The following is a 27,362-nucleotide window of genomic DNA, read 5'->3' on the forward strand; positions in this document are numbered from 1 at the left end:
GAAGCCTGAAATGTGGCAAAAGGTCGCAAAGTTCAAGGGGGCCGAATACTTTCGCAAGGCACTGTAAGACTCCAGCTTCAGAGATTTTTGCAATTCATTCCAGTCATTGGCAGCAGAGAACTAGAAGGAAAGGCAGCCAAAGGAAGTGTTGGCTTTGGGGATGACCAGTGCAATGTACATGCTGGAGCGCGTGCTACGGCTTGGTGTTGCTATGGTGACCAATCAGCTGAGATAAGGCGGGGCTTTTTCTCTCCTCCAGTTTCCCACGAAACCTGCCTCCTGGACCAGGTGCTGGAGCTGATTATGAATGAGAAGCCCCCCAACACTGCCAGCCTTTTCCTGAACGAGGACGCCGACAAGCCCCCCCTCCCCAATCGAGGCCTCTGGCGGCGGCTACGTAGAGCCATGCAGAAGAGAGCGGCCAGCACCCAGGACAGGATGAGCACCATCACTAAGGAGAGCATCAATGGCTTCCTGAGACGCAACCTCTTTGTCCTCCTCACCATCGCAGCAGTGGCTCTGGGCAAGTGGACGAGATACTCGCTTACTGTCTTTCTAGGTTTAGGGCAAAGCTTAAGGTGGGGTTAAGGCTAAGGTTATGGGTAGTTTGTTGATAGTTAATACAATTTTAATTAAAAAAACAATAATAACTGCAGTATTATTATAATTACACAGGTATATGAGCTGTAGCCCAAGGTAAAGAAGTCTTTGTTGAGATGACTTGAAATACATTATTCTTCATCAGCGCACCAGCCTTGAAATCATGTCCCCTGTGTGTGTGTCCAGGTGTCATGCTGGGTTTCGCCCTGCGGCCCCACAACCTGACCCTCAGGGAGATCAAGTACTTTGCCTTCCCTGGAGAGCTGCTGATGAGGATGCTGCAGATGCTGGTTCTGCCTCTCATCGTCTCCAGCCTGGTCACAGGTAGCTGGTCACAGGAGTTCTGCTTTATTAGCGTCATTATTTACATTTATTTATTGCTTTTCTCAAACTCAAAATGATTGTCATATTATGGTGATCGCTCACCCCTCCTGCAAGCTACTATTTTCCATACTAAGCTACTGTTCTTCACCCTAATACTACTTCTTGCAATGTTGAGTTTCAAAGTGAGTTGGTACAGTGGAAGTACCTAGAGTGTTCATGAGAAAGGAATTAACTTTGTCTTGTCTTGCAGGTATTTCCTCTCTGGACAGCAAAGCGTCTGGGAAGATGGGAATGCGGGCTGTGGGTTATTACATGGTGACCACCCTCATCGCGGTCTTCATTGGCATCGTCATTGTGATTGTCATCAAACCAGGGAAAGGCCATAGGGACAGCCCAGTGGCCTCTAGCGGTACCATAGAGCCGGTACACGCAGCTGACGCCTTCCTGGATCTCATCAGGCGAGTAACTACTGTAGGATCTAAATTACGGTGTCAATATGTGGTATGAATCATTTATTGGCCTTTATTCACTGTGATAGATGCTGAAGGAAAAAAAATGTAACCATTGTTTATCTTTCAGGAACATGTTCCCTCCTAATTTGGTGGAAGCCTGTTTCAAGCAGGTAAGGGAATTCACTTCAACGTGATTGATCATGTTGCCAATTCCCAATACACTGTGTTAAAATGCTCACTCACCATTACAGTATATTTTTGAGGACTGATACTTTACACTGCTACGGTAGATTTCTTTTTTTACAACAATATATGTGTTATATATCAGTACAAAACGGTCTACAAGAAGACCATCCACACGAAGAACGTGACTGTTGCCCTCAGTCTGACTGACTCCCTCAACGCTACAGAGGCTGCCTTGGCTGTTAACATGAGCAGAGTGCTGCAGACCATCCAGGTGGGTGATACATATTTGTGGTGAAAGTCCTTTGGGGGAAAAAAGAGCTACAGTTACTTTGGATAAAAGTAAATATTATGTGGATGGTTGTTCTCCTGCTCCAGGAGACAGTGGTGGAGATGATCCCCATGTCTGGTTCCTCTAACGGGGTGAACGCCCTGGGTCTGGTGGTGTTCTCCATGTGCTTCGGCCTGGTCATTGGCAGCATGAAGCAGCAGGGACAGGCCCTCAGGGACTTCTTCGACTGCCTCAACGAAGCCATCATGCGCCTGGTGGCCATCGTCATCTGGTCAGTAGTCAGATTAGTGTTCACAAGTAACATGCTAATGAACTCTAACGTGCCCCTACCATTACTTCTCACATATATCTCTCGAAATAGTTGCTTTTGGTGGAATTGTTGTAATAGGTGAGAGTGTAAACTATCTCTGTCTTTCTCTCTCTTCCTCCCTCTCTCTGTCAGGTATGCTCCAGTGGGCATCCTGTTCCTCATAGCAGCTAAGATCGTGGAGATGAAGAATCTGGCCGAGGTGGGAGGTCAGCTGGGGATGTACACGGTGTCTGTCATCGTGGGTCTGCTCATCCACGGCTTGTTTGTCCTGCCCCTGCTCTACTTCCTGGTCACCAGGAAGAACCCCTACACTTTCATGGCTGGCCTTCTGCAGGCCCTCATCACAGCACTGGGAACATCCTCTAGGTGGGTGTATGAACTGATTCAGGGTGGGTACATAAACTGATTTTGCAATTCCTCTAGGTGAATGTATGAACTCATGAACTGATTCAGGGTCAGGCTAATTCATTTCCCTGGGGACACCCTCTAGTTGTTGTTTGGACTATTATGATCTCACAAGGTCTTCCATTATCTACCACTCCTGCCATAGCTCTGCCACCCTGCCCATCACCTTCCGCTGTCTGGAGGAGAACAACCGTGTGGACAAGAGAGTGACACGCTTTATCCTTCCCGTGGGTGCCACCATCAACATGGATGGCACTGCCCTCTACGAAGCCGTGGCAGCCATCTTCATCGCCCAAGTCAACGACATGGAACTCAACTTTGGCCAGATCCTCACCATCAGGTCAGTCTAAAGACACGATCTGATAAGGCACAATTCTATCAATGTGCTATAGAATAGAATAAAACTGTATTGTCCATCCAGATGGACATTTTTCTTTGGCATCACTTTACATTAAAAGGATCACACACACACATACAGTTGAAGTCGGAAGTTTACATACACTTTGGTTGGAGTCATTAAAACTTGTTTTTCAACCACTCCACAAATTTCTTGTTTAAACAAACTATAGTTTTGGCAAGATGTTTAGGACATCTACTTTGTGCATGACACAAGTAATTTTTCCAGCAATTGTTTACAGACAGATTATTTAACTTATATTTCACTGTATCATAATTCCAGTGGGTCAGAAGTTTCCATACACTAAGTTGACTGCCTTTAAACAGCTTGGAAAAGTCGAGAAAATAATGTCATGGCTTTAGAAGCTTCTGATAGGCTAATTGACATATTTTGAGTAAATTGGAGGTCTACCTGTGGATGTATTTCAAGGCCTACCTTCAAACTCTGCCTCTTTGCTTGACATCATTGGAAAATCAAAAGATATCAGCCAAAACCTCAGAAAATAAATTGTAGACCTCCACATGTCTGGTTCATCCTTGGGAGCAATATCCAAACGCCTGAAGGAACCACGTTTATCGATACAAACAATAGTATGCAAGTATAAACACCATGGGATCACACCGCCGTCATACCGCTCAGGAAGGAGACGCGTTCTGTCTCCTAGAGATTAATGTACTTTGATGCGAAAAGTGCAAATCAATCCAAGAACAACAGCAAAAACCTTGTGAAGATGCTGGAGGAAACGGGTACAAAAGTATCTATAACTACAGTAAAACGGGACCTATATCAACATAACCTGAAAGGCCACTCAGCAAGGAAGAAGCCACTGCTCCAAAACCACCATAAAAAAGCCAGACCATGGTTTCCAACTGCACATGGGGACATTGATCGTACTTTTTAGAGAAATGTCCTCTGGTCTGATGAAACAAAAATAGAACTGTTTGGCCATAATGACCATCATTATGCAAGCCGAAGAACACCATCCCAACTGTGAAGCACGGGGTGGCAGCATCATGTTGTGGGGGTGCTTTGCTGCAGGAGGGACTGGTGCTCTTCACAAAATAGATGGCATCATGAGGATAGAAAATTATGTGGATATATTGAAGCAACATCACAAGACATCATCAGGAAGTTAAAGCTTGGTCACACATGGGTCTTCCAAATGGACTATGACCCCAAGCATACTTCCAAAGTTGTGGCAAAATGGCTTAAGGACAACAAAGTCAGGGTATTGGAGTGGCCATCACAAAGCCCTGAACTCAATCCCAAAGAAAATTTGTGGGCAGAACTGAAAAAGTGTGTGTGAGCAAGGACGCCTACAGAACTGACTCAGTTACACCAGCTCTGTCAGGAGGAATGGGCCAAAATTCACCTCTACTTATTGTGTGGAAGCTTATTGTCATCATACAATCTAAGCTTGATGCCCTCAATGCCCTCAATCTCACACAAATTATCAATGAACCTACCAGGTACCACCCCAAAGCCGTAAACACAAGCACCCTCATTGATATCATCCTAGCCAATTTGCCCTCTAAATACACCTCTGCTGTTTTCAACCAAGATCTCAGCGATCACTGCCTCATTGCCTGCATCCGTAATGGGTCAGCGGTCAAACAACCTCCACTCATCACTGTCAAACGCTCCCTGAAACACTTCAGCGAGCAGGCCTTTCTAATCGACCTGGCCGGGGTTTATCCTGAAATGATATTGATCTCATCCCATCAGTAGAGGATTTTAGTAGAGTTTTTCCTCACCATCTTAAATAAGCATGCCCCATTCAAGACATTTAGAACCAGGAACAGATATAGCCCTTGGTTCTCTCCAGACCTGACTGACCTTAACCAACACAAAAACATCCTATGGCGTTCTGCATTAGCATCGAACAGCCCCTGTGATATGTAACTTTTCAGGGAAGCTAGAAACCAATATACACAGGCAGTTAGAAAAGCCAAGGCTAGGTTTTTCAAGCAGAAATTTGCTTCCTGCAACACAAACTGAAAAAAGTTCTGGGACACTGTAAAGTCCATGGAGAATAAGAACACCTCCTCCCAGCTGCCCACTGCACTGAAGATAGGAAACACTGTCACCACCGATAAATCCACTATAATTGAGAATTTCAATAAGCATTTTTCTACGGCTGGCCATGCTTTCCACCTGGCTACCCCTACCCCGGTCAACAGCACTGCACCCCCCACAGCAACTCGCCCAAGCCTTCCCCTTTCTCCTTCTACCAAATCCGTTCAGCTGATGTTCTGAAAGAGCTGCAAAATCTGGACCCCTACAAATCAACCGGGCAAGAGCATCTGGACCCTTTCTTTCTAAAATTATCTGCCGAAATTGTTGCCACCCCTATTAATAGCCTGTTCAACCTCTCTTTCGTGTCGTCTGAGATTCCCAAAGATTGGAAAGCAGCTGCGGTCATCCCCCTCTTCAAAGGGGGGACACTCTTGACCCAAACTGCTACAGACCTATATCTATTCTACCCTGCCTTTCTAAGGTCTTCGAAAGCCAAGTCAACAAACAGATTATCGACCATTTCAAATCCCACCATACCTTCTCCGCTATGCAATCTGGTTTCAGAGCTGGTCATGGGTGCACCTCAGCCACGCTCAAGGTCCTAAACGATATCTTAACCGCCATCGATAAGACACAGTACTGTGCAGCCGTATTCATTGACCTGGCCAAGGCTTTCGACTCTGTCAATCACCACATCCTCATTGGCAGACTCGACAGCCTTGGTTTCTCAAATTATTGCCTCGCCATGTTCACCAACTACTTCTCTGATAGAGTTCAGTGTGTCAAATCGGAGTGTCTGTTGTCCGGGCCTCTGGCAGTCTCTATGGGGGTGCCACAAGGTTCAATTCTTGGACCGACTCTCTTCTCTGTATACATAAATAATGTCGCTCTTGCTGATGGTGAGTCTCTGATCCACCTCTACACAGACGATACTATTCTGTACACTTCTGGCCCTTCTTTGGACACTGTGTTAACAACCCTCCAGGCGAGCTTCAATGCCATACAACTCTCCTTCCGTGGCCTCCAATTGCTCTTAAATACAGTGCCTTGCGAAAGTATTCGGCCCCCTTGAACTTTGCGACCTTTTGCCACATTTCAGGCTTCAAACATAAAGATATAAAACTGTATTTTTTTGTGAAGGATCAACAACAAGTGGGACACAATCATGAAGTGGAATGACATTTATTGGATATTTCAAACTTTTTTAACAAATCAAAAACTGAAAAATTGGGGGTGCAAAATTATTCAGCCCCTTTAAGTTAATACTTTGTAGCGCCACCTTTTGCTGCGATTACAGCTGTAAGTCGCTTGGGGTATGTCTCTATCAGTTTTGCACATCGAGAGACTGACATGTTTTCCCATTCCTCCTTGCAAAACAGCTCGAGCTCAGTGAGGTTGGATGGAGAGCATTTGTGAACAGCAGTTTTCAGTTCTTTCCACAGATTCTCGATTGGATTCAGGTCTGGACTTTGACTTGCCCATTTTAACACCTGGATATGTTTATTTTTGAACCATTCCATTGTAGATTTTGCTTTATGTTTTGGATCATTGTCTTGTTGGAAGACAAATCTCCATCCCAGTCTCAGGTCTTTTGCAGACTCCATCAGGTTTTCTTCCAGAATGGTCCTGTATTTGGCTCCATCCATCTTCCCATCAATTTTAACCATCTTCCCTGTCCCTGCTGAAGAAAAGCAGGCCCAAACCATGATGCTGCCACCACCATGTTTGACAGTGGGGATGGTGTGTTCAGCTGTGTTGCTTTTACGCCAAACATAACGTTTTGCATTGTTGCCAAAAAGTTCAATTTTGGTTTCATCTGACCAGAGCACCTTCTTCCACATGTTTGGTGTGTCTCCCAGGTGGCTTGTGGCAAACTTTAAACAACACTTTTTATGGATATCTTTAAGAAATGGCTTTCTTCTTGCCACTCTTCCATAAAGGCCAGATTTGTGCAATATACGACTGATTGTTGTCCTATGGACAGAGTCTCCCACCTCAGCTGTAGATCTCTGCAGTTCATCCAGAGTGATCATGGGCCTCTTGGCTGCATCTCTGATCAGTCTTCTCCTTGTATGAGCTGAAAGTTTAGAGGGACGGCCAGGTCTTGGTAGATTTGCAGTGGTCTGATACTCCTTCCATTTCAATATTATCGCTTGCACAGTGCTCCTTGGGATGTTTAAAGCTTGGGAAATCTTTTTGTATCCAAATCCGGCTTTAAACTTCTTCACAACAGTATCTCGGACCTGCCTGGTGTGTTCCTTGTTCTTCATGATGCTCTCTGCGCTTTTAACGGACCTCTGAGACTATCACAGTGCAGGTGCATTTATACGGAGACTTGATTACACACAGGTGGATTGTATTTATAATCATTAGTCATTTAGGTCAACATTGGATCATTCAGAGATCCTCACTGAACTTCTGGAGAGAGTTTGCTGCACTGAAAGTAAAGGGGCTGAATAATTTTGCACGCCCAATTTTTCAGTTTTTGATTTGTTAAAAAAGTTTGAAATATCCAATAAATGTCGTTCCACTTCATGATTGTGTCCCACTTGTTGTTGATTCTTCACAAAAAAATACAGTTTTATATCTTTATGTTTGAAGCCTGAAATGTGGCAAAAGGTAGCAAAGTTCAAGGTGGCCGAATACTTTCGCAAGGCACTGTACAAGTAAAACTAAATGAATGCTCTTCAACCGATCGCTGGCTGCACCTGCTCGCCTGTCCAACATCACTACTCTGGACGGCTCTGACTTAGAATATGTGGACAACTACAAATACCTAGGTGTCTGGTTAGACTGTAAACTCTCCTTCCAGACTCAGATCAAACATCTCCAATCCAAAGTTAAATCTAGAATTGGCTTCGTATTTCGCAACAAATCATCCTTTACTCATGCTGCCAAACATACCCTTGTAAAACTGACCATCCTACCAATCCTCGACTTCGGCGATGTCATTTACAAAATAGCCTCCAATACCCTACTCAATAAATTGGATGCAGTCTATCACAGTGCCATCCGTTTTGTCACCAAAGCCCCATATACTACCCACCACTGCGACATGTACGCTCTCGTTGGCTGGCCCTCGCTTCATACTCGTCGCCAAACCCACTGGCTCCAGGTCATATACAAGACCCTGCTCGGTAAAGTCCCCCCTTATCTCAGCTCGCTGGTCACCATAGCAGCACCCACCTGTAGCACGCGCTCCAGAAGGCATATCTCTCTGGACACCCCCAAAACCAATTCTTCCTTTGGCCGCCTCTCCTTCCAGTTCTCTGCTGCCAATGACTGGAACGAACTACAAACATCTCTGAAACTGGAAACACATCTCCCTCACTAGCTTTAAGCAATAGCTGTCAGAGCAGCTCACAGATTACTGCACCTGTACATAGCCCATCTATAATTTAGCCCAAACAACTACCTCTTTCTCTACTGTATTTATGTATTTATTTATTTTGCTCCTTTGCACCCCATTATTTCTATCTCTACTTTGTACATTCTTCCACTGCAAATCAACCATTCCAGTGTTTTACTTGCTATATTGTATTTACTTCGCCACCATGGCCTTTTTTTTGCCTTTACCTCCCTTATCTCACCTCACTTGCTCACATTGTATATAGACTTGTTTTTCTACTGTATTATTGACTGTATGTTTGTTTTACTCCATGTGTAACTCTGTGTTGTTGTATGTGTCGAACTGCTTTGCTTTATCTTGGCCAGGTCCCAATTGTAATTGAGAACTTGTTCTCAACTTGCCTACCTGGTTAAATAAAGGTGAAATAAAATAAAATAAAATTGTGTGGAACGTTTGACCCATAGTTAAACAATTTTAAGGCAATGCTAATAAATGCTAATTGAGTGTATGTAAACTTCTGACCCACTGGGAATGTGATGAAAGAAATACAATCTGAAATAAATCATTCTCTCTACTATTATTTCACATTCTTAAAATAAAGTGGTGATCCTAACTGACCTAAGATAGGGAATTTTTACTAGGATTAAATGTCAGGAATTGTGAAAAACTGAGTTTAAATGTATTTTGCTAAAGTGTATGTAAACTTCCGACTTCAACTGTACACACACATTTAAACCAGTCAGTCCATCAAATCAAATCAAATTTTATTTGTCACATACACATGGTTAGCAGATGTTAATGCGAGTGTAGCAAAATGCTTGTGCTTCTAGTTCCGACAATGCAGTAATAACCAACGAGTAATCTAACCTAACAATTTCACAACAACTACCTTATAATATCCCTTTACAAGTGTAAAGGGATGAAGAATATGTACATAAAGATATATGAATGAGTGATGGTACAGAACGCTATAGGCAAGATGCAGTAGATGGTATCGACATATGAGATGAGTAATGTAGGGTATGAAAACATATAAAAGTGGCATTGTTTAATTAAAGTGGCTAGTGATACATGTATTACATAAAGATGGCAAGATGCAGTAGATGGTATAGAGTACAGTATATACATATGAGATGAGTAATGTAGGGTATGTAAACATTATATTAAGTGGCATTGTTTAAAGTGGCTAGTGATAAATTTTTTACATCAATGTTTCCATTATTAAAGTGGCTGGAGTTGAGTCAGTATGTTGGAAGTAGCCACTCAATGTTGGTGGTGGCTATTTAACAGTCTGATGGCCTTGAGATAGAAGCTTTTTTTCAGTCTCTCGGTCCCTGCTTTGATGCACCTGTGCTGACCTCGCCTTCTGGATGATAGCATGGGGTGAACAGGCAGTGGCTCAGGTGGTTGTTGTCCTTGATGATCTTTATGGCCTTCCTGTGACAAACGGGGGGTGTAGGTGTCCTGGACGGCAGGTAGTTTGCCCCCGGTGATGCGTTGTGCAGACCTCACTACCCTCTGGAGAGCCTAACGGTTGGGGGCGGAGCAGTTGCCGTACCAGGCGATGATACAGCCCAACAGGATGCTCTCGATTGTGCATCTGTAAAAGTTTGAGAGTGCTTTTGGTGACAAGCCGAATTTCTTTAGCCTCCTGAGGTTGAGGAGGGTGGACCAATGGGTGGACCAATTCAGTTTGTCCGTGATGTGTACGCCGAGGAACTTACTACCCTCTCCGCTACTGTCCCGTCGATGTGGATATAGGGGGGTGCTCACTCTGCTGTTTCCTGAAGTCTACGATCATCTCATGTTTTGTTGACGTTGAGTGTGAGGTTATTTTCCTGATACCACACTCCGAGGGCCCTCACCTCCTCCCTGTAGGCCGTCTCGTCGTTGTTGGTAATCAAGCCTACCACTGTAGTGTCGTCTGCAAACTTGATGATTGTGTTGGAGGAGAGGGCTCAGAACGCACCCTTGTGGGTCCCCAGTGTTGAGGATCAGCGGGGTGGAGATGTTGTTACCTACCCTCACCACCTGGGGGCGGCCCGTCAGAAAGTCCAGAACCCAGTTGCCCAGGGTCTTGACCCCATACTGCATACACTGGAAACATAGAGGACATTGATAGATTCACTCACAACTGACCACTGCCCCAAATGCACTGTTAAATAGATAAATAGATAAGTGTATATACCGATACAATTTATGTTGCATTTGGTAGTCCAACAGCACAATCAACTAATTCATGTTTAAACACATTTTTCTTGGCCATGGGCATTCTGAAGTGCCGGCCAGAGGGAAGCCTCTCAAACTGAGGGTGTAGAGGGTGGGAGGGATTGCCAACGACAGCCAGTGGCTTCCTTTTGTTTGCCTTGTGGACAGACTGCTCATTAGTGCCTGTGGTCGACCAGTTACTTTGCTGGCTGTGTTTACTATTCTGGTCAGTTTGCTTTTGCTCGTCACGCTCAGATTACCATACCAGACTGAATGTATTGCCATACCAGACTGAACGTCATATTGAACATGAAGAAGCTCTCCACCAGAATGCTGTACATCTTCTCCACAACCTGGCTGACCCCAAACCTCTTTCAATTTCCCGATTAAAAACAGGTGTTGGCTTGCTTTAAAAAAATACGTTGCATTCTCTGTAAAGCTCAGCTTGTCATCAATTTGTGTCCCTAAGTATTTGAAACACTCAACCACTTCCACTGGTTGGTCATTCAGAGAGAGTGTTTGGGACATTGGCAGGTTGTTGCCATTGACTATTTGTCTTGTCCACACTGATGTGGAGGGCACTTGACCAGCACCTTTATTGAAAGTTGTTGGCCAGTTTAAAATTGCTGTCCCCATCTGACGTAGCATCTTTGAAAAATAGTCTCACCAGAGTCATGTCATCCACATACTTGAAAAGGCTCACATTGTTTCCTTGGATTTTCATCTCACTAGTGTAGATAGAGAACAACAATGGTGAAAGGACACACCCCTGGGGTGCCCCTGCGTTCAGTGCCAGTTCATCAGAGAGGGCCCTATTCATGAGAACCCTTTGTGGGTGGTCAGTTAAAAAGTCCTTGATTCAACCTGCAAGGCCTCTGTTGCCCTTCAACTATCAGACCTATTAAGTAATGTTAATGTGAACTAATCTTACAGTAAAATAATTGTAAAGGCTATATCAGCTAATTTTATGTCCACATTAGTGGAAGGAGAAAAAATAACAAAGACTTTTCTTGGTCTTGATAAGATTGATTTTGTGGTCTTTGCCGAACTCCTCCATGTTATTGACTTTCTTCTATTGACTTCACTACCAAGAGGGTTAACCTCTACCGTGGAGTGTTGATTTATACTTCTCTATATCCATATCACTCCCCAATGTGTGTGTGTTTGTCTCTGTTATTAAATGGCGCTGTCGCCACCTCCTCCACAGTATCACAGCAACAGCTGCCAGCATCGGCGCAGCAGGCATCCCACAGGCTGGTCTGGTTACCATGGTAATCGTATTGACATCGGTGGGACTACCCACAGAGGACATAACGCTGATCATCGCTGTGGATTGGTTCCTGTAAGTCTGCCTAAATGTCACTATGAGGCCGCCACCCCACTAGAACAGGTTATTGATGCATTATGCACATCAGATTATTGTAATTAATGAAGTGTTTACAACTAGCCCTATCTAATTTTGTGCTGTGGTGTTGTATTGTGGCTGGAAACCATTTGAATACATTTTGGGTTGATTACTGGTGGGTGGATTACCCCAAAGACTGCCTTGTGTTTTTGTGTGGCTGAGCAGGGGTTGAGACCCTGACGAAGCGTGTGTGTGTGTGTGTGTGTGTGTGTGTGTGTGTGTATGTATGTATGTGTGCGTGTGCAAATCAAATCAATTTGCATTTTTCACATGCACTGAATACAACAGGTGGATATATGGATATACAACAACCTTACAGTGAAATGCTTACTTACAAGCCCTTAACCAACAATACCGTTTTAAGAAAACACCTAAGAAAAATAATAATAAGTAAGAGCAGCAGTAATTAACAGTAGCGGGGCTATATACAGGGCGTACCAGTTCAGAGTCAATGTGTGTGTTTGTGCGTGCACTATATAATGTGGGTGTACCTGTGCAGGGATCGCTTAAGGACTACCACCAACGTGCTGGGGGACTCTATCGGGGCAGGCATCGTGGAGCACCTGTCTCGCCAGGAGTTGCAGAGCCAGGATGTTGAGGTGGGCAACTCAGTGATTGAAGAGAATGAGAAGCCCTACCAGCTCATCTGCCAGAAAAGCGACTCAGTGAAGCATCGCAACAGTGAGACCCCCATGTAGGGGTTACGACAGTCTGAAAGCATCCACTAGCCGCTACCGTACTTCTTCAGTGTTTGTAGATATGGAGGAACTGGATAGGTGTAAACAATATGGGGAAAGCTATTGGATGCCGAGGTGGAGCCATCACCATATTGCTAACACTTATCTGGGTAACTTCAGATCTGCAAACACTGTAGGGATAGTGGCTGGAGATCGTTTTGACACTGTTAACCATATCAACTGTTTTGGTCCTTTCAGTCCAAATCTGAGATGCATCTCAATTGTCTAGAGCAGTGGTTCCCAAACTTTTTATAGTCCCGTGCCCCTTCAAACATTTAACCTCCAGCTGTACCCCCTCTAGCACCAGAGTCAGCGCACTCTCAAATGTTGTTTTTTGCCATCATTGTAAGCCTGCCACACACACATTATATGATACATTTATTAAACATAAAAATTAGTGTGAGTTTTTGTCACAACCCTGCTAGTGGGAAGTGACAAAGAGGAGGACCAGGGCACAAATAATAATATATTCATAATAAATAATTTTGCTCTTTATTTAGCCATCTTACATATGAACTTTATTTGTTCATCTAAAATTGTGAATTACTCACCACAGGTTAATGAGAAGGGTGTGCATAACTCTGCAATGTTGAGTTGTATTGGAGAGAGTCTCAGTCTTAAATCATTTTCCACACACATTCTGTGCCTGTATTTAGTTTTCATGCTAGTGAGGGCCGAGAATCCACTCTCACATAGGTATGTGGTTGCAAAGGGCATCAGTGTCTTAACAGCGCGATTTGCGCATACTCTGAGCGCAGCCCAATAAAGAAATCTGGCAGTGGCTTCTGATTTAATAACATTTTCACAGAACAGCTTGTGGCAATTTCGATGAGGCTCTCTTGTTCAGATATCGATAAGTGGACTGGAGGCAGGGCATGAAAGGGATAACGAATCCAGTTGTTTGTGTCATCCGTTTCAGGAAAGTACCTGCGTAATTGCGCACCTAACTCACTCATGTGCTTCGCTATGTCACATTTTACATTGTCCGTAATCTTGAGTTGAATTGCACACAAAAAATCATACAATGATGGAAAGACCTGTGTGTTGTCCTTGTTAATGCAGACAGAGAAGAGCTCCAACTTCTTAGTCATAGACTCAATTTTGTCCCGCACATTGAATATAGTTGCGGAGAGTCCCTGTAATCCTAGATTCAGATCATTCAGGCGAGAAAAAACATCGTGTGTGAGAAACTCGTCATCATGCAAGTGGTCAGACATGTGAAAACTATGGTCAGTAAAGACAACTTTAAGCTCGTCTCTCAATTTTAAAAAATGTGTCAATACCCTTCCTCTTGATAACCAGCGCACTTCTGTATGTTGTAAAAGCATTACATGATCACTGCCCGTATCGTTGCATAGTGCAGAAAATACACAAGAGTTCAGGGGCCTTGCTTTAACAAAGTTAACAATTTTCACTGTAGTGTCCAAAACGTCTTTCAAGCTGTCAGGCATTCCCTTGGCAGCAAGAGCCTCTCGGTGGATGCTGCAGTTTACCCATGTGGCGTCGGGAGCAACTGCTTGCACGTGTGTTACCACTCCACTGTGTCTCCCTGTCATGGCTTTTGTGCCATTAGTACAGATACCAACATATCTTGACCACCAAAGTCCATTTGATGTCACAAAGCTGTCCAGTACCTTAAAAATATCCTCGCCTGTTGTCCTGGTTTCCAGAAGAGTATGTCTTCCTTGATTGACCCCCCGTAAACGTAACGGACATATACCAGGAGCTGTGCCAGCTGTAACACATAGAATTCACTGGCTTGTAAGCGAAGCAGTTATTGTTTCAATGTCACTGGTGCGTCGTGAAACAGTGTTTGAAGAAGTCATTGTCTGTATAGTTTTTTTGGGCTTTACCCCAGCATTGTCCCAGCCATATCTGCGGCAGCAGGAAGAATTAAGTCCTCCACAATAGTATGGGGCTTGCCTGTCCTAGCCACTCGGTAGCTCACCATATAAGATCCTTCTAGCCCCTTCTTATTAATGGTATCTGTTGCTTTTTGCACATATAACACACCGTGGCTGAGGAAAGGCACTACTCCCAATATAAGTGAACCCCATTTAGTTCTCATCATATTTGCTCCTCTTCGATGGTCCAATATCCGTCTGTTGTTTGGGGCAGAAGCTCTTCGGCTGCAACAGATTCACAAATGTAGAATTACTGATGCTAGCATTGGATGTGCTTGTGGAAGCAGAACAACTTGTGTCGTTGACAGGTGCAGGTGTAGTACTGCTGGTGTGTCTCTATGGACGAGGGCCTTACAAGCGGAATGAGCAGCAGCTACGTTTGGCTACATACGAACCGTTAGTGGAACCGTTAATTCCCGTGAGAGAGTAACAGTTAATGTGATTGGATGTTAATTATTTGAGTAGGCTACCTGTATTTGACATCGTGTTGTTATTTTGCTGAACACTAGATGGTTTCATTTTATTTTTGGCAGTGAAACGAGGCTACTCAGGCGAGAAATAAACCTTACCCAAATGTATAGCCCTGTTGGAAAATATAAATGGACCATTTGAAAATGTGATTTTTTTTTTTTATTTGTTAAAAATGTATCACATACCTGGTCTAGAGGAAACTGATGTGAAATAACTGGACAGGTGAAATCAAATTTCTCATAGATATCTAGCTACTATATTGTTTTCACTTATTTTATGTGTTCATAACAGTAGAGACCACTTTTGACTGTTGTTATGTACTCTGTATAGGATTGATTTTCGTGAACAAGAAAATAAATGCCATTCAATGGCCTTTTTAGAATTTGTGAATAAATGGGATATCCATTTGTATACTCACAATCAATTAGCTGGTTCTGTTGCATGGCTTGATTCTTTGTTTATTGTTCTATATTTTGCCACTTTAAGTTGGTGGTTATTCTTTTTAATGTGAATCTACCTCTAACATTCAAGTGTACATTATGCTTTCTCTTGAGTCATTTTATTTTCTGCCCCAAACATTACCAAGAGGTCATTTTTATTCCGTATTATCCGTGCTACCAACTTTGATAAGCATTTTTTCTACGGTTTCAAAAACAAGTATTGAATTTATGATGTAATGTACTGTAGTTTACTTGATCTGTCAATTGAATCAACGTGAATGTATACAGTAAACATTTGTACCGATATCTGTTTTATACTTGGGTGATTTCTATGTTACTTATTGAGCTAAATTGGGGTTAGACTTTGTTTCTCAAAACAATATTTGTAACAAAGATGTATTTTCAGTGTTAACTAGTGTTACTTAACTGGACATATTTTGGTACTATTCACTTAAGTCTGAAGTATGTGAAAGTATTACTGTATGCTTGCTTTGAATAGGAATGTTGATATCATTGGGGCTGTTGTATGTTTCTGTGTGTAGTAAAGATGGACAAAAGAATGTTACATAGCCTACTGAATTACTTGATATGTTTCTCCCCCAATGTTGCTACGGTTTATATTTTAGGGCTTGAATCCATCCCTCTTTGTTTGAGTGTTGTGAGTCTTTTCAGACAACGTGAGGGTTGAATATCCATTTGTAGAATATAAGGGAGATCTTCATGTATTTCTTGAATCATAACTAAACAGGTTCACCAGATATTCCCTTTCCTTGATGCTGTAATCTTACCTGGCCATTTCAGTTCAACGTCTGGTGCTTTATCGATGAAAGCACTATAGCCAGATGTGGTACATTTGATTATGGCTTTTCTCTTTGATTTGACTGTTGAAAAAAGTGGAAAAATGTTATGCCTAAAACATCATTTGAAAGCAATTAAGTTGAATGTTAAGTGGGAAAGGTTTTAAAAGTAAGTAGGCCTACTGTGTATGTAGTTACGTAAAAACTCAACTTGACCGTGGTTGAGAGAATATTGTTGTAATGTGTGACTCTTGTTTAATGTATTAAATAGTTGATTTATGTTTTTGCGAGATGGCTCAAATTTGGATCGCTTTTGGGAAGTGTCATTTTCAGTATTTTGTTGGAAGAATAGGAGTTGCAACAAATAAATGTCTCAGGAATTGACAATTGTGTTTATCTCTGGAGTGTAATAGATGTGGTCAAGAGATTCCCCAGGGGGTGGTGGTATCTTCCCGTTTTCTGGCTACCCCTGGTGGAGAATCTCCTGTTTTTGGCCCCGAGTCTCCATGGATTCTTCCTCACGACCAGTCTAAACTGCAGGACTGAACACCTGCATTGGCTTCACACTTACAGTTCTGCCTCTCATTGAATAAAGTCTCCCCATTGTTGGTCTAAACCTCTAGGTAGCGATATGGTGTCAAGCTGCCTTCACCAAAATGAACGAACTGTCAAATGGAGTGCCAGAGCCGTTTTGGGCGTCTCAAACAGTGTTGAGCCAGAAGCTCAACGCTATGGGAAGCATCAATTACCTTTTGTCTTTGAGTGAAGGTGCTGGGTACCTCGACATCAAACAGAGTGCACCCACCCAGGGCCAGTAAACAGAAGCAGCGTGGGGCCTCAGCCAGAGAGGAACCAACACCACCTTGTTTCTATGGGCTATTAATACAGCCGTGTTTTATAGCAGTTACTGTTACAACTGCACCTATAAAAAAATCATTGAGTAGCTACTTGAACCAATGAAATATAACCACACTAATACTTTTGAGTAATCCACTGACCTATATTATAGATTGAGCCTAGGCTACAATAAGGAAGAAAATCTCATTCTTTCAGGTCCATTTATTTAGAAAAGATCCACTTCAGATGTCGTGTTTAAACAGACAGTGCATTTTTCTACATTACATTGTGTTTCAGGAGAGAACAAGCCCTCTAGGAAATTGAACAGGTATACATTGAACAGGTATACATAGACGGTGAAGACTGGTTTCTTGGGCTAGAGTAATCAGAAATACTTAGCATAATACTTTGGCATAGTTAGCGACAGTCAGTGTAAAATACATTTAGCTATATATCAAAACCTCTCATGGACTGTATGGCAATGACAGCTCAGCCACCACACTCCCAGGGAGATATTGACACGAGACGACTGGAGAGTCAGAAAGCTTGGCTGAGTTAGGATGACAAGCCGCTGGAAGTTTACTTGGCCTGCAATGACAGGAGAGATAGTTCGGGTTCAGTTCAATAAATCTTTATTGTCCCCAAAGGGCAATTTAAGGGTAATTTAAGTGCACCATAAACGTTACACACTTTAGATCATAGAGACAATACAATATTGCTGGAGTAAAAGGAAGAACACATGTCACCTATGACAATAATTCTCCTGTGGTAACAACAACCTCACACTCATTCCACATGGAAGGCATCCCACCCATCCTTCTTGTCCTGATAGAGAAAATAAAACTGTTCAGCAGTGTACTCAACATGTGGAAAGCCATTGTCTATGGAGACATAATCAGGGGGAAAGTCTACAGCACACTTTTGAATAAAGCTAATATTTCTACTCTTTCTAATAATGCTTTTTGGATGTTCAATCACTCCCACCATAGGAATGTTTATGTAGTATTTTAATGTAGTATAACTGCAGTGTGGGTTAGATTGAATTGAGCCCTGTGTATAAACACAGTGCATATTTCCCACCTCCGACATGACTGGCAGGTTGCCATGAGGGTAGAGCCACATGATCCTATGTGCTTTGGTCCTCTGCCTCTGGAGCAGCTTCCTCAGTAACCTCTTGACCTTTCGGTCTCTGGGGTCAGCACACTTCACCGCCTTCTTGGTGTACAGTCTGCAGCCACAACAACACAGACAAAGAACATTCACCACGACAACCTTCCAACTGAAACATACAGTACAAACTGTAGATATGCAGCATGGTTTTAATAAAGCCTTCTCTGAACCAAAGCCTCAACAAAGTTGGCTAGTGAGGATAATTTTTTTTGGGATGGCTTATTATTCCCACATATTTCCTTCCTCACTTCCCTGGCAATTACAGTAGAACATGAGCCATAACAACAGGACCTGGATAGATGACAATGCCTCTTAGCTCTGAGAGGCATATTTTCCATGTCTGCGAGTTGCTTCGGGATAGTTGAAATACTTGCATGATGGCTTTTATACTGCAGTCTGGCCCCTCCGTCTGTACCTCAAACCTCAGCACGTCTTTGGTGCGCACTTTCCCCTGGGAGTACTGCATACAGCACTGAACATCTCTCTGCATCTGTACCCCGTTACCTGAGAGAGAGGGGGGAGAGAGAGAGAGATGGAGAGGCAAACGCTTAAGTCAAAGCACACTTACGGTATATGAAGGCTATATGATTGCTATTGGCTCATAAGGAGGGTTGTTATGATACTGTAGATTAGAAACACACATATATTAGTAGGAATGTAAGGCATTTCATTGCACTGTTCTATACAGTATAGTTAGACTATCTCAAGGTTCATATGTAACGGTTGTTCTTTTTGACAGGATATGTCATCTAGAGTGCAGACAGCCAGAAGGCGTTAGAACATCCCATGATCCCCCATAATGTGCTGTTATGCCAGTGGCACTGTGACTACATGACAAGGCTTTTCATCCAACCAGAGTGAGTAAGCACAATAATATTAGCTGAGATAAACAAGTTACCAGATGCGTGTCATATGAAAGCTGCTCTGAACCTTGTCATATTTTATCATTGATATAATTTCCCCCCCCAATTAAAGTCTGAGGTTTTCAGTTAGCTTGTTATTAGCGTTCAATGTTTTGATGTGAAATCAGTCTTCATTCTAGCCCTCTATTTACATCCATGGCTCTCCCTGCTGCTGCTCCAGTATTCCCTCTTCCCCTCTCCTCTAGCTTGCTCTCCTTCGCTTCCCTGCTAAACTGGCTCCCAGCAGGGTGCATGCTGCTAACGGTATACACTGTAGGTGTTATTGTGTCTTACCTTCCACCGAGCCCAGGAGAATGACAGTCAGAGAAATAACAGTCACAGTCTGCAACAGAAACATGGTGAGCCTGGCAGGGAAGTAATCTGCTGTGTTACCTTCCCCTCTATTTCTGTCTCTTATATTTCTCCCTCCCTCCCTCCTTTTCACTCTCTCCCTCGCTCTCCCTCAAACACAGACATGCACTCCCTAACCCTCCCCCCTCCAGCTCCCCCTCTCCTCTGAGTGCCCCACTCACTGTGTTCATTTTCATGTCTTTCCCACTCTTCAAAAAGGTGCTTCCCCCCCAAAAAAAGCTCTTAAAATAATCTAGATGTATGGCATTCTCTAATGCAGTCATGGAAACTGCTCTACCTTGTTGTAGGTGTGTCCCATTAGTCTTACAGCTATGTTATGACTGGTCACTGCTCAAGCACAATACAGGGAACACCAAAGCTTGTGCAACACATGACACTAATACATTCATGTTGTTTTCATTCATGTAAAATGACAAAAGGCATCTCTAGTAGCAACATGGTTCAAAGCACAAGCAAGTTACATGCAGTCTATTTCCCAAAATAAACCACCACTAATACTATAAAACGGCAACCAGCTCTCTACCATTAGCTAGATCACAAGAAATGATAACATGTTGAGAACAGAAGCCGATTTGCCAACTAATGTACATGTTCAATAGAGTCTGGACTGTGACTGACTTTAAATAGCAGCTACATTCTAACAATCATTCTCCGTACAACACCTAACAACCTTTTCAAGAGGCTTGGACCTTTCTTGGCTTAATGGCAAAGGTCTTGGACTCACAAATGCAAGTCCCAGACGGTTACCCCATAAATTTGCAACATTTGGTGTCAGAAGTGTAACGCATGTGGCTAAGCACGATGGCATCCAAAGTGTAGGAGTAGTTTGTAAGTGTGTTTCTTACTTGCCTTTCTGAACAGAGTGTCTGACAAGTCCCCAAATTCAGTACTATAACTAAATACAAAATGTCAAATATAAAATGGCCTACGTTATTGGAGGAAATGGATGCAAAGTCAACACTGGTTGGCAGTTGAGGATTGACTGACCCAGAGTGTGGTTTTGGGTAATGACTGTTTGCTGTGGCAGGTTGAGTGTCATTAGAACCCAGCTGATTCTCCACCAGTCAAAAACCACCCTTCTAACCAAGCAATGAAACTACTGCAGAATTACAGCACATTCTCTAATGCCTTTAGTATTCAACGAAATGAACATGGTTGAAAAAAAGTGGAAGTAATGCTATGAAAATATTTTTTTTACATAGAAAAAAAGCTAAGTTACAACGACACAAATGAAATAACCCTTGTCTGAAAAACAATGGACAGGAAAACACAAATAACCTTTGTATTTAATGACGAGACTGATTACACGCTGTTTAATGTACCTTAGAAGAAATGCTTCCAGTGACCACAAGGAAGTGTTTAGCTATTTAACTACTATTGAGAAGACTGGCCATATCTCGTTTGTATTTTACAGCAGTAGCTACTACTTATGTTATAGTACAATGGAATAACACCTGGAGAGTTGCAACATCCATGAACAGACAATGTGGTAAAACACATGGTAAATGAATACAGGGTAAATCTCTGCTGAATGCTAGGCTTTAGGTAGTGGCGTTTATTAGACGACATGGCCAGTGTAATCCATACTATCTGACTGTGCATACCTGAGACCTGGAATTAAAAATATGCAGTCTGTGAGGTAGGGAGGGGAGAGGGGGGCAGCGTGCAAGAATTCAACCCTTAAGAAATCAAGCTGGAATCTTTCAGCTGCAAAAACATACCTTCCCCTTGACTTCAGTCTGCTCCTGAGCCAAACACATTTCCGGCATATCTTTGGGGCGATTAAGAGATCACTGTAAAAGTATACTAGGCACAAACTTTCAAACAAAAGGTCAAAAAAAAACTAGTGACTGTAAATCATCGACTAAATCGGTGTTCCTCTTTGAGGAGGTAGAGAGCCAGAGGAGGGATAGGTATGTCATGGGGATGTTGTAGGGCAAAGCTAACTATACCTGTGGTACAGGCCGGGGCAGCTTAGCCCAAAGTGTTAGGTTAGGTTTCAGGGAGCAAATGTGTCAAATTTTGAGATGTATCATTTATCAAGCACATAACATTTGGTATGTACTATCTGGAATGTTCTGAGTGGATGGGTGATTATAGCCATCATGGGCCATTGTCTACTCTACAACTTCATGAAGATTGAAAAGTGAATACTTCTCAGCTTTATACACTAAATTACAGGTGGTCCCCAGTTCATGTTCTGTTCTTGTAAAAAGCATGAGTTGACACACAACCCTCAAAAAAATGTTGGCGGTGCCGACTAATGGAATAGTAAACTTAGAAAAATTAAGTTGTGCATATACAGTAATTTAATGGGTATAAACAAAGTTTCTTCAGGGGTACATAATGATTGCTTTAATGTTCTGATCTTGACAAAAGGCTTGGTGGAACTATACTTACTTTACATGAGAGCGATTCCTAATAGAATGTCTTCATTTACTGTCAAAATAAAATTAAGTCCATCCATGCAACATGTAGTGATTATATTTTATTATAGCCAGGGCACTGCATGCAAGGTTTTCTATCTGCATTGAAAAGACTTGGGCGGGCCGCACCCAAGTGTTTTATCGGACTGCCCATGTCCAAACAGTAAAAAAAAAAAATGAAAAAATGCAATCAGGGTGGGAAAACGTTTAGTGTAAACTTAATTATGTAGCTTTTTGGCCGCGCAACCAATTTCACATAGAATGGTGAGTTATAAATCTGTAATTCTTCTTGGAAGCAAGTCTAAGAAGCGGTAGATATGTTCTATGTGCACTATTTCTATGCTTCCCGTTCTTAAGTTTTGTTTTTGCGTCTTTTACTTTCGGTTTAGTACACCAGCCTCAAACAGCTGAAACAATATTTTTGGTTATGTTTTTGGTTTTGGTTAGCAGTTTAGATGGTCCAATAATTTTCTACACTATACTAGCTTATTTTGTCACAAACTGAAATCAGGCAAATTAGAGTTTTAGCAACCAGGAAATTGCAGAGCGTTTTCTGCATAGTGCAAATTTAAAATGACTTAAACCAGATATAAAAGTAGAAAAAAATCTCAAATTTAAAAGAATTATGCAATTATGAGAATTTTTGTCATGGCATGTGGCCCCCAGTGATTTTGCTATGATGTTTGAGTCACTCATAATATCAGCCATAGCAAAATGTCTATAATTGCAGGATATTATCTTTAAAACTGCATATTTTCTCTCAGACTCATGGCAAGGTGTAGAGTTGCAGGAAATGTTGCTTTCAAACTGCAACATTATCTCAAACACGCCACATTTTGTAGAATTGCAGGAAATTAGCTTTAAAACAGCTAAAGTTTGACACTGCAGCCAACAGGGGGGCCTCAAATGTTCCGTCGATGACCATATCATTGGCCATGCCCACCACCTAAGCCCCATTTTGATCCAGAAAAAACCCTGGCATGTTCTATGCTGCCTAGCATTCTTCTGGTGGGAGTAGACAAACTTCGCAGGCAGTCCTCAAACTAACATATGTGGTTCACACAGCTTTGTTTATTTATATACACTGTAAAACTAAACCAGAACATGTTTGGTTAAACACACAAAAGGAATTATTTCAAATCATTGCAAAACATGGTCTTAACTGTGCTTAGAGTTAGGGAACTGAACACTTTTCCAAAATGGGTGTTTTATTTTTAATTTAGGGGAAATGGATGTGTATAACAAAAGCTGCAAAAGAAAAACTAAATTGCCATTTGAGAAGGTACAGGGGTGGAATCTTAATTTGACCTATAGTCAAAGCAAAAATAATCCTGCAGCAACAGGATTTGAACATTTAGTCCATGATTTTGCTTGATCAGTCGTTAGGCTATTAGCTGGCCAAAAGTAAGATAATAGCAGCCTCTGGTAAGACACGGGGCAGGGGCCTATTCATATATGTAAACAGCTGGTGTACGATATCTAAGGAAGTCTCAAGGTTTTGCTCGCCTGAGGTAGAGTATCTCATGATAAACTGTAGACCACACTATCTACCTACAGAGTTTCTGTATTTTTCGTAGCTGTCTACATACCGTACCACAGACCGATGCTGGCACTAAAACCACACTCAATGAGCTGTATACCACCATAAGCAAACAGGAAAATGCTCATCCAGAGGTGGCGTTCCTAGTGGCCGGGGACTTTAATGCAGGGAAACTTAAATCAGTTTTACCTAATTTCTATTATGTAGAATGTTATAATATGCAATCAGAAAAAAACATTCTAGACCACCTTTACTCCACACACAGAGACTGATACAAAGCTCTCCTTCGCCCTCCATTTGGTAAATCTGACCTGATTCCTGCTTACAAGCTAAAAATTAAAGCAGGAAGCACCAGTGACTCGGTCTATAAAAAAAAAGTGGTCAGATGAAGCAGATGCTAAACTATAGGACTGTTTTGCTAGCATAGACTGGAATATGTTCCGGGATTCTTCCAATGGCATTGAAGAGTACACAACATCAGTCACTGGCTTTAACAATAAGTGCATCAAGGACGTCATCCCCACAGTGACTGTACGTACATACCCCAATCAGAAGCCATGGATTACAGGCACTGAGCTAATGGGTAGAGCTGCCGCTTTCAACGAGCGAACCCGGAAGCTTATAAGAAATCCCGCTATGCCCTCCGACAAGCCATCAAACAGGCAAAGTGTCAATACAGGACTAAGATCGAATCGTATTACACCGGCTCCGACGCTCATCGGATGTGGCAGGGCTTGCAAACTCTTACAGACTACAAAGAGAAGCACAGCCGAGAGCTGCCCAGTGACACGAGCCTACCAGGCGAGCTAAATAACTTCTATGCTTGCTTCGAGGCAGGTAACACTGAAACATGCATGAGAGCATCAGCTGTTCTGGACGACTGTGAATACGCTCTCCACAGCCGATGTAAGACATTTAAACAGGTCAACATTCACAAAGCCGCAGGGCCAGACAAAGCTCATCACTAAGCTAAGGACCCTGGGACTAAACACCTCCCTCTGCAAATGGATCCTGGACATCCTGACGGGCCTGCCCCAGGTGGTAAGGGTAGGTAACAACATCCACCACACTGAATCTCAACACGGGGGCCCCTCAGGGGTGCGTGCTCAGTCCCCTCCTGTATTCCCTGTTCACTCATGACTGCACGGCCAGACACGACTCCAACACCATCATTAAGTTTGCTGATAACAACAGTAGTAGGCCTGCTCACCGACAATGATAAGACCACCTATAGGGAGGTTAGAGACCTGACCGTGTGGTGCAAGGACAACATCTCCCTCAACATGATCAAGACAAAGGAGATGATTGTCGACTACAGGAAAAGGAGGACCGAGCACGCCCCCATTCTCATCGACAGGGCTGTAGTGGAGAGCATGTTGAGAGCTTCAAGTTCCTTGGTGTCCACATCACCAACAAACTAACATGGTCCAAGCACACCAAGACAGTTGTGAAGAGGGCACAACAAAACCTATTCCCCCTCAGGAGACTGAAAAGATTTGGCATGGGTCCTCAGATCCTCAAAAGGTTTTACAGCTGCAACATCGAGAGCATCCTGACAGATTGCATCACTGCCTGGTACAGCAACTGCTCAGCCTCCGACCGCAAGGCACTACAGAGGGTAGTGCGTACGGCCCAGTATATCACCGGGGCCAAGCTTCCTGCCATCCAGGATCTCTATACCAGGCGGTGTCAGAGGAAGGCCCTAAAAATGTTCAAAGACTCCAGCCACCCTAGTCATAGACTGTTCTCTTTGCTACCGCACGGCAACCAGTACCGGAGCACCAAGTCTTGGTCTATGAGGCTTCTAAACAGCTTCTACCCCCAAGCCATAAGACTCCTGAACAGCTATTCAAATGGCTACCCAGACTATTTGCATTGCCCCCCCCCCCCCCCCTCCTCTTCTACGCTGCTGCTACTATAAGGTTATTATCGATGCATAGTCACTTTAATAACTCTACCTACATGTACATATTAACTCAATTACCTCGACACCAGTGCCCCAGCACATTGCCTCTGTACCGGTAGCCCCGCTATTGTTATTTACTGCTGCTCTTTAATTATTTGTTATTCTTATCTCTTACTTTTTTAAAAACTGTTGGTTAAGGGCTAGTAAGTAAGCATTTCACTGTTCACCTGTTGTATTTGGCGCATGTGACAAATAACATTTGTCTTCCGGGTTGGATGTGCATTGTGTCAAAAAGCAGTGTGGCTTGGTTGGGTTTTGTTTCGGAGGACGCATGGCCCTCAACCTTCGCCTCTCCCGAGTCCGTACGGGAGTTGCAGTGATGAGTAACTAATACCAATTGGGGAGAAAAAGGGGCGAAAAAAAATGCAATGTTAATATAATTGTGATTTAGTATGAGTATGAGTTTTCAGTGAATTTATGTAAATCATGAAAATTCTCAGCAACAACAGAGTTAAGATTAAGATCCTACAGCTGTAGATGATAATAAGTGATCCCCCCCCAAATTGACTGGTGCCAAAAGGTGGTAGGAAATAAATAAATGTAAATGACTGAATTTCTCAGAAATACTGAAAAGTTTCCAAGTTAGATTTGATATATGGTTAATGAAAAGTTAGAAATAAATTCATCCCCAAAAAAGTGGGAATTAATTATATAATGTTCTGCAGTAATATCATGGAAGGTGGGTTAAAAATACACAAAAATCATTATTCTGTTGATACACTAAACCTGAATCTATTCAGGAAGGAATGCACAAGGAGTACATACACAATTGTATTTTTAGTCCAGCCTTGATTTCCTCCAGATACATTTTATTCGCCATAGCAGCAGACCACCAGCACAGCCACTTTCCCCGGCATGTGCGTCTGTCCTGGTGTAAGCCATTCTAATATTAACATAAGCTCATATTATGCTTTCTTATTATCAAGTCCCTCTCTCTGGGCTGATGTTTTATTGAAACAGCAAAACAAACAGGATATAATGGTATATCCAAATATAGTCTCTACGCTACGTGCTTACAGACAGAAAAATAGACGTTTGGAAATAATATGCCAGAAGTCTTTACCCTTAAGTCTGCAAAAGATAGATCTGGTCATTTGCTAGACCCCCTGTAAAGCATTGTGTCTGCTAGAGGTTTTATATTACTTTGGGTGGATAGATTCTCATGTCTTGTACTTTCCTTCTTATTAAAATGTAGTCTATACAGTTGAAGTCAGAAGTTTACATACACTTAGGTAGGAGTCATTAAAACTTGTTTTTCAACCACTCCACAAATTTATGGACAATAAATTCAGTGCCTTCTTGCTTGACATCATGGGAAAATCAAAAGAAATCAGCAAAGACCTCATTAAAAAATATTGTAGACCTCCACAAGTCTGGTTCATCCTTGGGTGCAATTTCTAAACGCCTGAAGGTACCACGTTCATCTGTACAAACAATATTACGCAAGTATAAACACCATGGGACCATGCAGCTGTCATACAGCTCAGGAAGGAGACGCATTCTGTCTCCTAGAGATGAACGTTCTTTGGTGCGAAAAGTGCAAATCAATCCCAGAACAACAGCAAAGGACCTTGTGAAGATGCTGGAGGAAACAGGTACAAAAGTATCTACAGTGCCTTGCGAAAGTATTCGGCCCCCTTGAACTTTGCGACCTTTTGCCACATTTCAGGCTTCAAACATAAAGATATAAAACTGTATTTTTTTGTTAAGAATCAACAACAAGTGGGACACAATCATGAAGTGGAACGACATTTATTGGATATTTCAAACTTTTTTAACAAATCAAAAACTGAAAGATTTGTATCCAAATCCGGCTTTAAACTTCTTCACAACAGTATCTCGGACCTGCCTGGTGTGTT

The 27,362-nt window shown here is 42.6% G+C and overlaps 2 protein-coding genes across 4 annotated transcripts; one reads left to right on the forward strand and one right to left on the reverse strand.

Annotated features, from left to right (window-relative positions):
* The first annotated feature begins 264 nt into the window (after positions 1 to 264).
* On the forward strand, positions 265 to 16,670 carry LOC110524216 (excitatory amino acid transporter 1). The gene is made up of 10 exons (XM_090235456.1): positions 265 to 523; positions 787 to 924; positions 1,175 to 1,382; positions 1,504 to 1,546; positions 1,705 to 1,833; positions 1,938 to 2,122; positions 2,294 to 2,527; positions 2,712 to 2,906; positions 11,744 to 11,878; positions 12,441 to 16,670. Exons 1-10 carry the CDS (start codon positions 304 to 306, stop codon positions 12,637 to 12,639), a joined length of 1,686 nt encoding a protein of 561 aa, XP_090091582.1. The 5' UTR covers positions 265 to 303; the 3' UTR covers positions 12,640 to 16,670.
* A 664-nt stretch (positions 16,671 to 17,334) lies between these two features.
* ccl44 (chemokine (C-C motif) ligand 44) lies at positions 17,335 to 22,308 on the reverse strand. Of its 3 annotated transcripts, none has more exons than XM_021603665.3 (5): positions 19,494 to 22,308; positions 18,672 to 18,801; positions 18,208 to 18,355; positions 17,874 to 17,952; positions 17,335 to 17,715 (listed from the first exon to the last, which is right to left on the reverse strand). In XM_021603665.3, the coding sequence occupies exons 1-4, from the start codon at positions 19,555 to 19,557 to the stop codon at positions 17,914 to 17,916; spliced, it is 381 nt and encodes a 126-aa protein (XP_021459340.1). In that variant the 5' UTR covers positions 19,558 to 22,308; the 3' UTR covers positions 17,335 to 17,715; positions 17,874 to 17,913. The 3 variants fall into 3 exon arrangements, with proteins under 3 accessions (XP_021459340.1, XP_021459342.1, XP_021459341.1); XM_021603667.3 differs by having other exon boundaries at positions 17,912 to 17,952; positions 19,494 to 19,749; XM_021603666.3 differs by having other exon boundaries at positions 17,907 to 17,952; positions 19,494 to 19,749.
* Positions 22,309 to 27,362: the final 5,054 nt, after the last annotated feature.

This window comes from Oncorhynchus mykiss, chromosome 5 (genome assembly GCF_057628025.1).
Source record: "Oncorhynchus mykiss isolate SJ-2025 chromosome 5, ASM5762802v1, whole genome shotgun sequence".
NCBI classification, from domain to species: domain Eukaryota; kingdom Metazoa; phylum Chordata; class Actinopteri; order Salmoniformes; family Salmonidae; genus Oncorhynchus; species Oncorhynchus mykiss.

Excerpts from the sequence above, each read along its gene's own strand:
- LOC110524216 (XM_090235456.1), top strand. The coding sequence starts at position 304 with ATGAATGAGAAGCCCCCCAACACTGCCAGCCTTTTCCTGAACGAGGAC. Across the intron at positions 1,383-1,503 it reads GCCTTCCTGGATCTCATCAG|GAACATGTTCCCTCCTAATT; the intron begins GCGAGTAACTAC and ends TTTATCTTTCAG. Across the intron at positions 1,834-1,937 it reads GAGTGCTGCAGACCATCCAG|GAGACAGTGGTGGAGATGAT; the intron begins GTGGGTGATACA and ends CTCCTGCTCCAG.
- ccl44 (XM_021603665.3), bottom strand. The coding sequence starts at position 19,557 with ATGTTTCTGTTGCAGACTGTGACTGTTATTTCTCTGACTGTCATTCTC. Across the intron at positions 18,356-18,671 it reads TGCAGTATAAAAGCCATCAT|ACTGTACACCAAGAAGGCGG; the intron begins GCAAGTATTTCA and ends TTGTGGCTGCAG. Across the intron at positions 17,953-18,207 it reads ACCTGCCAGTCATGTCGGAG|GACAAGAAGGATGGGTGGGA; the intron begins GTGGGAAATATG and ends TTTCTCTATCAG.